Source organism: Medicago truncatula, chromosome 1, assembly GCF_003473485.1.
Source record: "Medicago truncatula cultivar Jemalong A17 chromosome 1, MtrunA17r5.0-ANR, whole genome shotgun sequence".
Classification (NCBI taxonomy): Eukaryota; Viridiplantae; Streptophyta; class Magnoliopsida; order Fabales; family Fabaceae; genus Medicago; species Medicago truncatula.
In genome coordinates this window covers 37,784,165-37,798,636 of record NC_053042.1, presented here as the reverse complement: position 1 = coordinate 37,798,636, position 14,472 = coordinate 37,784,165, and the positions used below count along the sequence as shown (strand labels likewise).

The 14,472-nt window shown below is 31.5% G+C and overlaps 1 protein-coding gene across 1 annotated transcript; it reads right to left on the bottom strand.

Moving 5' to 3' along the window:
- Positions 1-381: 381 nt before the first annotated feature.
- Positions 382-1,743, bottom strand: LOC11417809 (auxin-induced protein 22B). The gene is made up of 2 exons (XM_003591768.3): positions 1,372-1,743; positions 382-1,222 (listed from the first exon to the last, which is right to left on the bottom strand). The coding sequence occupies exons 1-2, from the start codon at positions 1,551-1,553 to the stop codon at positions 868-870; spliced, it is 537 nt and encodes a 178-aa protein (XP_003591816.1). The 5' UTR covers positions 1,554-1,743; the 3' UTR covers positions 382-867.
- Between the last annotated feature and the right edge of the window lie 12,729 nt (positions 1,744-14,472).

The following is a 14,472-nucleotide window of genomic DNA, read 5'->3' as shown; positions in this document are numbered from 1 at the left end:
TAAATATGATGAATAATAAATATTTGTACTAAACTAAGGAAGAGGTCACCTAAGGACTGTTAAAAAAAATAAAATTAACACCAATATGATTTTTAAAATTTTAATAGAAAACTGACAATTGCATATTTTTGTTTTTGAAGGTGACAATTGCATATGTAAAATAAAGATACCATCTTTATAAGGTGTTCAACAAAAAAAATTATATCGATTAGCATGTCTTCTTACTTGGTCATTAAGCTAGACGATGGTCTATATTTAAATTATTGATATACAAAAAGATTAACAAACCAAAATTTAATTGTCTCTTGTTTTGGAATTTAATTAGTTGATTATATGAGATGTGATCCAAACAAATAAAGATGACAGTTAGAGGAGTGCACATATACTTAATTTTTAGTCCATTCAATAACAAAGAAATTTATACAACACTTGGTATACTACACTGTATTAATCTTGCATCAATACAAGAAAAAACTTGGATTAACAATATAATACATATTAGCACCCTTCTCTATCTCTTTCATTTGATAGCAAATCTCTATGAGATTTCTCATTTGAAACATAGAAAAAAAAATCAGTAGAAATAATTAACAGCATAGAATAGCATCTCTTCCTAGATGCTAAAGTAACCAGAAATTAATTAATGTTGAGGAAACTAAGAAACTGCACTGTATCTTCCATTTCCCTTCCTTAGAGCACAACTTCAGATAGATATGTATGCTGATAGCAGCATAGCATACACTACAGTGATTCAAAAATCCATTTGTTTAGTTCTTCCGATAACACAAGCAGAAAGGTTCTTTGTTTTTTCCCTTCACACCAAAACACTTCACTTTTCATACTAACTTTGTTGTTTTTGTTTGTTTCTCAAACACCTCTAGCTTCTGTTCCTTTCATGATTCTTAGTCTTTTGCAAGAAGTCACAAACATCTCCCATGGAACATCTCCAACTAACATCCAATCACCATCTTTATCTTCATATGTAGGTTCATATTCAGATCCTTTATAACCTTCTTTTTCAGAATAATTACCTATGGTTAACTTGAACATGCTTTCCAAAGCTTTGAGGAGTTGTGCATAGCCACCATAGACCCTCAAATCAATCTTCCTAAGGTAAGGAGCTCCATCTAAACTCACTTTCACATAAATCCCAGAAGCCTCAGCCTCTTGCAAACTGTTCTTCCTGTAAGATCTTATTGGTGGCCACCCCACTATCTTAGCCCTGCAAGTCAAAAAAATATTCATCGTTAATCAATTAACTCAAAAAATTTCAGATACCAAAATAAAAATATCTTGCAAGTCTTGCAACCCTTTATAAGGTAGAAATAAAAAAGAAGCCTTTAAAGTTCTTGATAATTCTTTTGAACTTACTTTGAAGGAGGTGCTGCATCATCAGAAGTTTTTGAACCACTATCCTTTGAAGTTTCAGTCAATGGTCTTTTGTTGGAAATTTTTGCTTTTTGTTCTTCATTTTGTTCTGTCCCTGGAAGTCCTAATCTTAGCTCAGTAGCCTTCATGTTGAGATCATTCTCATATGCAACTTTGTTTTCCATCTTTGAAATAATTCAGAATTTCTCTAACAATTGTATAGAAGCAAGAAAGAAAGTCCTTGTAGTGCTTAAACTTTGATAATCTTTGTGAGATGTTAAAGAGATGTGAGATGCAAAAACAAGTATGCAAGGTTGTATTTTATATATGATGATAAAGGAGAAGGTGCCATTAATTATCTTTGTATTGAATGAATAGATGAATAAATAATGGAGAAAGACAAGGAAAGGTGTCGGTAGAAGGAGTAACAAAGTTGAAAGCAACCTGTCCCTACATTTAGAGGACAAAGGTGGGACATAGTTTACCATAAGGAACGGTCAAGATGCTGTTTTGGGAGAGAAATCAGGAGCGTTGGCTTAAAGGAAGAGGAAAGGGAACATGTCCATGTGAAGGACCATTCTCTCTCATACTTGTTTATGCCATGTGGGTCTCATTTTTTTAATTTCCTCTATGTTTTGTGGGGGCCTCTATACATACATCATTACATTGTGAACTTAGTTGTAACTAGAACCACCTCCTCTCAACCAAAAATTAAATATCCTTTTTTATATATAAAAAAATGCAATACATATAGTTAAAAAAATAGTGGACGATAAGAAGCATTATATGCTCATTTTTTAATGTGAGCAACCTTGAATATGATAGTAAGAATTAAGAAGCATTATAATTTTGAGACAACCTAGAATATGATAAGCATTTATATGGTTAGTTTACTGTCTTTCTTATTTATTTTGTGAATTTACATCTATTTAAAAAACACTTTTCTATTATACTATTTATTACACATTTTTCCATTAACATATATGGATGACAAGGCCTAATCCGAGTATCCAACCCAACAACTTGAGCATCACGCGCTCATCCCTAAGGCTCAACAGACACCCTCAACCGTACAACTCTCATAAGATAACTATGAAAAAATATGTCTGTGAGGAGTGACCACGTTAAAGATAGTTAGTCGAATTTTCCGACGAAGATTAATCATTGAGAAGAGTCGATGGAATACTTGCACCAATAACATGGTTAAAAAAAGAAAGAAAAGAAATGATGTATAAGTTTTGTAGAATGATAGATTAATGGCTTAATACATGCTTTGGTCCCTTAACTTATTTTTGGATTTTATTTTGGTCCCCTAACTAAAAAACGTCTCTATTTGATCCCTTATGTATTATGTCGTTATCTATTTCAGTCTTTTCCTGGACAAATACTATATGTGGTCCACCATAGACTTTCTATTTTAACCATTTGATCTTTTTTCTAAAAAAAAATAACCGTTGGATCATGCAGGTATATTTTATCTAATAATAAACCAACAACAACTTATTTTTTTTCTTGTCTTCATCTTCTTCCTTCCTCTCCTTTATCTTCAACATAATCTTCATACCAACTCGAAAAAACAACACACAAGCTCAAAAAAAAAACCTCAATTATCACCACCCCTCTTCTCCTTCTAGTTCCACTAATCCATTTTCTCTTTACTGAAAATTCAACCCATAAAATCAATTACATTAATTTTCCTTCAATCCTCCATGATTAGAAGAAAAGAGAAAGAAAAAAAATAAAAGAAAGAAGAAGAGTAACAACAACAACAACAACATATCCATATAAATAGGCACACATATCTCAAAATTATCAATGTTCTTCATCAATCTTTCACAAAACAAAAGGAAATCTTAAATGCTTGTCAACCAAAAAATTAATTGTCTAAAAATCATTTAGGCTTAAACACATTTTTGGCCCCCTATGTTTGTCAAAGTAGCAATTTTGGCCCCATAATAAAAAATACCACTTTTCAGCCCCCTAACTTCGCCCCCTTTTGCAACTCATAGGCCCCCTCTAATTTTGACCAAGTCAAAGGCTATTATTGAATTAAATTTAAATGGAAAAGAATGATAGAAATAATTAATAGCCTTAGGATTAAATCAGTGGTCAAGTTTTAAAGATTCAATTTTAGTGTTATTGTATCCCTTCACAGGTCTCTCACGTCTCTATTTTGTATATGGGTTTTTCAAATCCAGGTTATTTGTTCACAGGTCTCTCTCCTTCATGTCCTTCATGATTTGTTTCTTTGCCACTTCAATTGATAAAAAGATTGTTCCCTTTCCTTTTGGAGTTTCAAAAATCGTAATAAATATTTTGGAAAAAGAAAGGAAAGAATCACGGGAACAGATTTTGTGGAGAACGAGAACATATACGGTGGTTCCCCTTATATTGCTGCCTCACATTGTCGACGGCATCTTCACCTGTCACGGTTCCCGTCGGCGCCGATTGTGAGTGTAAGAGAGAGAGAGAGAGAGAGAGAGAGAGAGAGAGAGAGAGAGGACAAGGGAGGGAAGACGGTCGGAGAGAGACAACAAGGGAGAGAGTGAACGAGTGAGATAGATACGAGATGTCGGTTCACCGTCGCCTTTGGCAGAGAACGAGAATGGCGCAGGATAGAAGGAGATGAACAAGTGAATTATGCAGTAGTTTTAATGGTGATTAAATGCTGGAAAGAGACACTGTAGATTGGTAGGTTGAAGAAGATGAAATGTAAATGGGTTTAAGGAAAAGTATTAGCTAAGAGAGGGAGCATGTGAGTTATTTTAATCTTGACCACTGATTTTTAATCTTGAGCCACATGGCCTTTGACCCGATCGAAATTAGAGGGGGCCTATGAGTTGTAAAAGGGGATGAAGTTAGGGGGCTAAAAAATGGTTTTTTTAATAGGGGGCTAAAATTACAACTATGACAAACATAGGGGGTCAAAAATGCATTTTAGCCAATCATTTATGAAGGAAGTGTTTGAATCAGGGAGAGCTTTTGATTGTCAATATTGAACAAAAGCCTTAGAAATGCATGTTTATTTTGTTTTTCTTGAGCAAAATTACATAACGATATTGAACCAAAAAAAACTGATAAGATTTTTAACACTACAGGCCAGATCTGCAACATCATCATGCTTTGGTATATGACTGAACTTGCTTTGATTGGTTCTGTCATGGCTGAAGCTTTGTTTATGGCTGAACTTTCTTTTCAATGGAGGAAGAAATTGATGAATTGGTGTGTTTCAATTCTAGATTTTTTTTAGCAATTGGAATCAATTAATTTTAGATTTTAGTGATCAGTAAAGAATTCAATCAATTTTTGCTTTTTATTGGTTTGTTTGTTAAAAAATTTCTGGGTTTATATGAACATATGTTTAAGATGATGAAGATCAAGAGGAAGAACATTGAAGGAGAAGAAGAAAAGGAAAAAAATTAGATATAGGTGGTTCACAGTTATATACAGTGCACCTGCAATCAAACGGTTAAAATCATATTAAAAATGTTAGACATTAAAAAACTAACAGAGAGGACCATTTGGGTAAACGAATGTATACTTATAGGACCAAATTGAGACATTTTATAATTAAAGGACCAAAATAAAATTCAAAAATAAGTTAAGGGACCAAAGCATGTATTAAGCCTAGATTAATCAATCTAGTTGTTGAATTAGAAGTAATCAATATGATTTTGTGGACACCATGATATTATTAGATGTTATTCAATTTCACTTTTGAAAACTATATCAAATGATGAGGTTGTCCAAAGACGCATCTCAACAATGTAGAATACAAATGCAACTTTAATGTTCGCTCATACACCTAGCGTAAACCTGGATCCAATTTCCACAACTTGTATGTGGGATTGGGTTCAATTTTCATAACATACTAGCAAAATCCAAATTTAGTAAATGGACTTTAATTTCACTCTCAAAAGTTAATTGAAAGGATAAAGGCCCTCAAGCAAATATATACCTTAGAATATATTTTTTTGGACAGTAATATGTCTTAGAAACTTTAACCTCCCACAAATGCAACTTATTAAATACATAAATATATATACGATATATCTATGATTTTCTATGTTGTAAACCTATTTTGTAGGTTGAAGGCTCACGATCATTTTGATAAGAACACTGCTCTGCGTGGCTTAATTTTGGCCTGCTAGAGAATCCTTGTTGTTCTGTGTTATTTTCACAAGTTTTGCTTATCATGCACTCTTACTCAACTCTTTGGCTGGATTATTGAGAAAGTTTGGCAAACCATTACGTAGTATTACATTATGCCACAATTTACTTTTGAAGCTTACATATTTTATACGTAACATCTAATTCCACCTTGCACATTATAACGAAACACCATTGCACAAATAACTGAAAAGAAATAATTTTGCTCTTTCATGACTCATGAGTCATCACTATTCAATAGTAGCATAAATATCAATGAAGTTATTTCTCTATCGCTAGCTGCTGGGTTGTCGGATTATTGTCACCATCAGAGATTAATTAATGTAGATAGTGGGACTATCAAACACAAATACTCATCGGATTAGGCATGTCTTGATATCTATACATATTGTGTCTGATACCACATCAACACATATAATTACATTGAATTGTATCATTTTCATAAATTATTATCGGTGTCTACGTGTACGTGTGTTTGCTCATTGGGATATATAGCTAGCTAGAATCTGTGGTATGAAATCCAACTACATGGCTATATGTATAGTTATCCTTGGATATAGGAATTGTTGACTACGTGTGATGGCACTTAGCATTGTTGCAGATCATGAGATAGTGATGCTCAAATAATGATTCAAAATTAGATATTGATCGATCCATTCTTACCTGATTTTCAGGTTCACTAGCTAGCTAGCTAGTTGGACTCGGTTTTGACAAATTGATTATTGTTACATTTGTTTCAATTATTTAGGCTATTTTTTGTTTCAATAATTAAAGCTTTATGATTTTGTTTCAATAATTAAGGCATTATGAGAGAACATTTTATTATTGATTGTGAGGGAAAGGTTAAGAAAACGAATTATAAACCGTGGAATGGGAAGGGATTAGGGGAATGTCTGGATGGAATAATGAAATACTAGTACTAGTATATATTTTTTCCTTCCTTATATGCTAACATAAATGTGACACATTTAGTATTAGGATTACGATGTGAATGGGGATTTAGATAAATGTAACATTGGACAGGATTGGATCATCTCCTATCACATGACTGCAACTCATGTGGTTTTTGTGAGTGAGGAGATGCAACTCATGTCACATCTCCTAACCAATAATTCTTTATCATTAAAATAATTTATTTTAATCATTCAATCACCACTTTCTTTCATCTTAAATACACTAAAATCACCAAAGTCACCCAACACAAATCATTGAAGTGCTACCCAATCCTTACCAATTGAACCACATTCAAGGTATTTATTTTTAGAGTGACCTATACCATCATGAACAATGCTAGCAACAATCCGTTTAACATTCACTTTCTAACACATACACCCTCCGGTCACTATTATAAGCAAAAGTTTACATTTTAGATTCATTCATTTAATGATGCACATGGTCTTTATTATAGACCACATACATCATTAAATGAATGAACCTAGAATATAGTTTTTTGCTTATATTAGTGACCGGAGGGTGTACATTCACTTTGTATGGGACCCATTTAATCAAATAAAAGAATAAGTGTTAGAAATAATGTGTTAAAACACCGAACTCCACCTTTCTCCCCCTCTCTCTTCTCTCCTCCTCAGACCCTAATTGTCACCCCTTTTTTTTCCTTCTTTTTAGAGGGGTGATTTAGGGTCAATTTTGACCCAAAAATCACCCCTCTGAATTGTTTTTCTTTCTATGTGATTTCACATAAATTTTCTGTTTTCTTTCGTTTGTTTTTGTGATTTCGTCATCTCTGAACGACTCTGTTTGTTTTGATTTTCCGTCTTTGTGCGGCGTGTTTTTTATTTTCCGTCTTAGTGCGGTGCTTATTTGGTTTAGGTTGAAAGATTAGCTTTGAGCAAGTACAGATCCAATCAATGACAATGACTTTGTCGTCGTCAACGTTCCAGATCCGGAGACATGAGTATTTCGGAGACATGAATATAATCATATTTGTAGTCATATTAACATGGATGTTGTGAGTTTGTTCACAAATTCATCCTTTTTGTTTTTAGCGAATTTGGATTTGTATTGTATCGATGTACTCTATCAATTTGAATGAATGAATATTGTAATTTTTGTAAAAAAAAAAAAAAAGAAATAATGTGTTAAAATTAGTGTCGTTATAGCATTACTGGTAGGTCATACACAAGTTAAAAGTTAGTGTTTATAGTAAATGGTTGAGGGCTTTGCTGAAAACTCTAGACCTCCCTTCATGTATTGCAGAATTAATTGTTAGGTTTTGACCAGGTGTATATGTCTTTGTCAGTGACATGCACGAATTGCTTGACGTAAACTTCGTGGCTCACAAATTAAAAATTTCTAATTTATTGTGTTTGGCAACCAACAGACCTTCGGAAAATGAAGGAAATAAAGCCTCGTCACCTGAAATATACTATGTCTTGTCCTAATATATTCCCATCTTTACAGACATGTATATATATGCTTGATATAGGGTATTGGTAGTTTACTCAATTCATATTCTTGATTTTATACTGACAATCTTAGAAATAATCATGTAACAAACTTAGTCTAGTGTATTTCCTCCTGAGTCCTGGCATATTTGTATACCTAACCTAATCAACTTAGTAATAGCATGTGCTAAAGGTATTATCGCCGGTGTAAAAATTGAATGGATTGTATTCATACCATCTAGTTGGCTTCCTTACTCTCTTAACAATAGTTTTGCTTATAAAAAAAATAAAAATTAGAGGACCCATTTCACTACGCAAGGACTATGCTTACCTAGTTGGCTACTCCACTATTACAAACAAACAAAAATATTAACCAAATCTTTACGCGTATATAGTGATTTACACCGTAGCAAATTTGGGATTGAACTTTGAAGCAATATCTAGAATTGCCCTTGCAATCTTCAGCAATTTTAAGAGTATTAAAGAATTTACTAACAAATTAACTCAAATAATTAAAATATCAAATAATCACTTTAGAGAAATTAAAGAAAAAAAATTAGTCCTGTAATCGACTACAAAGAACATAATTTTAAACGTTCGATCAAATAAACATGACAGGTCTGGTCTTTAGGTACGTACGTGCTGCTTTTTAATGTAACCAAAAGATTGAACTTTGCATGAATATGTAGCTTGTTGGAACACAAACAGTGAGGACCCTCTAAGGATATCAAAAACTAGCTGTATATGTTGGGCATAAACTAAAAAGCACACAAGTCGGTGATATATGCTTTTTCCACGGTGGCTTTGGCTACTTATATTATTTTTTGAAGACTTTAAATCTTTAATCCAAGAAAAAGAGTGAAGCAAATCTATCAACCAGCTCACGCATGAGAAACCAACGTTGAGGATTTGTTTGATGATATTAATTAAAGGCACTTCTTGGAGGTGTGGCTACTAGTTAGGAAGAATGTGGGACACTATTTGTATTATGAGTAGTTTTCAAATAGTCTTTTTTTTTTTTTGACCAATTCAAATAGTCTTTTTAATACCCTCTTTTAGCTTTTTTTTATTCATTGATAGATCGAGTATCCCTTCTACTTTAATCAATCTTGTGAGCTAAATACTAATCGTGTTTTTCCTATTATTGATGGTTGTCTTTAAGGAAGTATAGATAATAGACTTAAGGTAAGTACTTGATAGAATAACATAAGACAAAACATCACACTATAAGGTAGAACAACACAAGACAAACTTTTATGGTATTAGACAATTTTTTATTTAATACGATGTTTGCAGAATAAAAAATTATTTTGATATTTTAGATAATTTGTGATTAGAATAAAAAGTTGTGATATGATATAGTGACGGACAAAGTTTTTAGTTTTTGTCATGTCATTCATATAATCCAGAATATTTTTGTCATGTCTGGATTATATAATTCGGACACCCTCATTTAATTTGACAGTGCATTTCACCAAAGGTTTGACCGGTTAGTGGAGTTTTAATGCGTTTTTTCAAACGATTTTGAATGCCAAACACATTTTAATTGTATGTACTTATGACCTAGGACTTATATAACGGTCAACAGAGACCTTTGACATCAAAGAAAACACCAAAAATCTCATATCGAATTTGTCCGAATTTTATATTCCAGAAATCTCTAACAACTGGTTCGGATTACATAATTCGGACCAGGGGTATTTTTGGTTTTATTTTGCAGGGCACGCGAGAAACAGAGAGGGTGGGAAAAGTATTAGTCTTTTAAAAACTGAACAATTGAAAGAACACAGAGCAATCATCAAATTGGGCGAGCCAATATTTTTTTTTTTTAAGAAGTTAAAATGGATTATATTACTGAAAGTCTGGAGATTTCAGGACAAGGAGTGCCAAAATCCCAGCTGAAAGAGTCAATTATAAGTAAATACAAAACGGGGAACCAAAACAGGATCAAAAAAGAAAGCTACCCTATTACAACAATATTCCCAATCAAGGTAAAGGATTCGACCACCACGAATGGTAAGAGAAAACAAAACTATGACGATTCGCTTTCAGTTATCAGTAAGATTGAAGCTTAACTTTATTTAGCAATTGATTAAACGAATCTTCATTTTGGTGAAAGATCCGAGCATTCCTTTCAAGCCAAATCACCCACACACAAGATAGCTAAATAAGATTAAGAGTTGTGTGTTTGCTGTTAGAAAAACCGCTAAAGGTGCCAAATTGATATAAGGGTTAATAGGATTTTACCCCCTGTAATATAGGTCACTTTGGTTTCGCCCCTGTAAAAAAAAAGTTTTAGATTCCGTCCTCGTAAGATCAAGATTCTTCAGAAATAGACCCTGATCCTATGTGACTGTGCAAGTAAGCTGATGTGGCACGATTAATCAGTATTTTTTTATGATGTGGCACAGTGACTGTATAAATAATTTTGTTTTTAATTTTTTTAATATATGTGGCATTTGTGGCTTTTTGAAAAAAAAAATTCATGTTTGTTTTTTATTAATTAGCAGTTATTTTAAAAAAGCAATCAAATATTAAAATCAAATGAAAAAAAAAGGAAAACGCCTAAAACAAAATAAATTCATATCTTCATCTTCAACCTCTTTACCATCATCATCAATCTCTTCATCTTCATCATCAAATTCAACCAACCAAAAATAAAAATTCATCATAATCTCTATTAAACTCTCAAATTCAATTCCTCAAAATGACTAGAACAACAACAACATCAACATCGAATTCAATTCCTCAAATTCAAGTCCTTTATTCATGATGAAATCGTTACACACACTTAAATTTCCATCCAACAATATCAACAAACAGAACCCAACAAACCCAAACTCGAATCCAGCAGCGGATCTAGAACACTAAACTAAACAGCAGCTAGCAACAACAACTTTTGTCGTCTAGATTCAATGAAGACGAATGTGTGAATCCAGACCTTAGATGAAGCAAATCCGTGAATTCAGACAAGACCCGGGTCAATTGCGAATCAGAGTGAGCATCTCGTGTGATTGAAGGAGGACGATCACGGTATGCATAGGCAACGATCAAACCCCTCTTGGGATTACTGTTCATCGACATGCTTCTAAGTCCCTTTTCACAATTCAAATCATATTTTTTAAATACTTCACAAGACAGACCCAGAAGAAGAAAATCCCTTTCTAAACTCACCTAGAAAGAAAAAAAAAACCCAGTAAGATTTAATGGATTGAGATGGTGAAGGGTGGAAGGGGGCTTAAGATGTGTTACACGATTGAGGGAGAGATAACTTGGGGATGAATTTTTTTTTTTTTTTTTTATCGAAGATAGCTTGGAGAGATAGACAATTTTTTTCTTCTGGATTTGGAGCTTGTGCTTGGATTTGTGAAGAAACAAGAAACATGAAGAGAAATGAATATGTGTGCTCGGTTTGTAAAACTGTTTAACGAAAATCCCTAAATCAATATTATTTTATGATTTTTTATGTTTTTTATTTCAATTTTTAATTATATAATTAGGTGTCAATTAATTACACGCTTGGAACAATTACAAAAAATGAAAAACTAAATTATATATCTAGTCATGTGCCACGTCAGCGTCACATCAACGAATATAGTGAGTCAGATGGGTCAAGATCTATTTCTAAAGAATCTTGATTTTACAAGGACGAAATCTAAAACTTTTTTTTACAGGGGGCAAAACCAAAAGTGATCTATATTACAGGGGCGTAAAACCCTATTAACCCTTGATATAATTGGTCTGTCATATTTTCATGAAACATTATGTTGTAACCAAGCCAATAGAAAATACCATACTAAGGTTTGCCAAAAAAAAATTTGGTCGGGCCCAATTTGATAACTCTACATATAGGTATGGTCTCTCGAGTTATGTGTTATTTATACTATATATAAAGAAAATAACTCATTTCAGCTCTTTTGGGCTGACTTTTTCTTTTTCTAAAGATGCCCTTAATTTTTAATACAAATAATAAATGTAACAAATAGATAAGAATAAATTTAAATATTAAAAAAATTGTAATAAACATGATATGAATTGATATATGTTCTGTTTTTTTTCCTTTATCATTTAAAAAATGTATAAAACTAGAGGAATATATTTATACTTACTTTTTCATTATCTCAATTATACCCTTAAACAACTTTTTCTATAATAAATTATACCCTTAGACAACATTTTCTATAATAAAGATTGTTGTTGATGTCATTAAAAAAAAGAATTGAGATTATATTTTTTTGTTATGTTGTTAGTGTCATTGAAATAAATAATTTTGGTTAGTTTGTTTTGTTACAACTTGAAATGAACAAACATTTATAATTTTAGTTTTAATAAAAATCAAAATTTTATAAAAAAAACACCGTTCATAATTTTTAAATGTTAGCGCAATAAAAAGAGCGGAAAGATGAGCACGTAAGTGTCGGTCTTTTCGCTAATATATATAACAAAATTTAATAATGTTTTTATTATTAATAACTTTGCTATTTATATTTTTTACAGCTTAATTTAAAAAAATTCACAATATCTTTTCGCACGTAGGTGTTACCACATTCACAAAAAGATTTTTGATAAAATGAGTTGGCCATATTTAGTCAAACAATCGACTATAATTAATATCACCCCGTTGGCAAGTGGGAAGCCTATAACTTTGATCATCATCAGATTAAAAGTAAAACTGGCTTATACACCATATCTTTATTAAAACATCTTGAGGCATTTATATATGAGTTCCTTCATTATATGTTGCCCGGTACAAAGCTTATAACTTTTTTAAGAACTGAACTTCATAGCTTATAATTTTATAAAGATTAAAAACATATTTAATTCATTTTAATATTGATGTTATAGATATTCAACATATTTTCTATTTGCATTTTTATCTCCACAATCATAGATGGCAACAATGAAAAAAAATGTTACAAAGAAAATAAAAACCTATCGAAATGATTGAACCTCAAAACATATATTTGGTAAAATAATTACTACCAGTGACTTAACTATGCCTATGTTAGTATTTACTGTGGATGTGTTGTGAACATGCGTTTAGATATCTTTCTCTTAAACGCACAGTGGTGGTGGTGAAACGTCAAAACAAACATATACTGCGCTCTTTTGTAAAAATAAAAAATAAAAAAATTAACATTGTCCAAACTGCCTAATGGCATCTATGGCCCTGCTGCTGTACAACATGATGATGATTCACGTAATTTTTTTGTTTAAAGGATGATGCTTCAAGTATTTTTTATTTTTTTTGACAAAACTTTAAGGTACCGTTTGACCAGACTTTTTTTCGTTCTAAAAGCTACTTTAAAACAAAGTTAAAATAAAGTTCTTTAAGGAAAAAGTTAAAGTTGTTTGGTTTCTTTATTATTTTTTAATTCTAAAGTTATTTTTAAATTAAAAGTTGTTTGGCAAAATATCATACAAAACTTTAATTTTTTTTTTTTTTGTGGTGTTCCAGGTTCGAACCCGCGACCTTGCATATATTTATACATTGTCTATATCAATTGAGCTAAGTTAGAGAATATTTTGTTTTTTCTTTTCGAATTATACTGTATAACAAATTTGTTATAAGAATATCATATTTTTGGTGTCATTTAAAAAGATAAGAATTTATATTATATGATATTATATTTATTACATTGTTGGTGTCATTGAAAAAGATATGTTTAGTTTTTTTAATAAGAAAAATATATGCATTGTTCGTTACAATATAAATGTGTAAAATATATATAAGTATAATTTTTTTAGGTATCTATATTATAGTACTTTTAATTAAAATCAAAATTTTATAAAAATAATAATCATACGCATTACGCAACACTGAAAAAATTATACGCATTAGCGTAGCAAAAACAACAGACATACAGACATAAAATATTACTCTAAACGCTAATGTGTGTGTATATATTTGTGAGGTTGAAGAAAGAGAATAAAAATATTTGGTGTCATTCAATGACAGCATGGATAAAAATATTTGTGAGGTTGTGATAATTAAACGATATTAAAATTAAATCTATAAGTGATTAAAGGATAATAAAATTCCTTCAAAAATAGATAATAAAATTAAATTGATCCTCCTTTAAAAAAAATTATATGTACCGGTTCAAAAAAACAAATAAAAATACAATATTCAAAATAAAATATAAAGTTGCCTGCGTGAGTTGAAGAGAAATGCTTGTGAAATAAATTTCAGAGGAGTAATTTTTTGAAGTAACATTCAACAACTTTTGATTAAAGTTCATTTCATTCAATTTTATGCATTCTAAAAAAAGTACTTTTTTTCGAAGGTACTTTATTGATATTGTGTTTGACCTAACTTCTCCTTAAAAATGTAGAAAAGCTGAAAAATAGCCGGGCCAAACGGTACCTAAGTATTTATTAACCAAGTGATTTATTTGGCTTTGTTTCTTTGTTGTGATTCAAGTTTGACATTGTACTCATAATTGATAATGCCAACATCTACTTGACTTCTATAACGCATGTGTCTAATCAAGAGAAAGATGAAGATAACTCAGATGTTTTCGAGAGA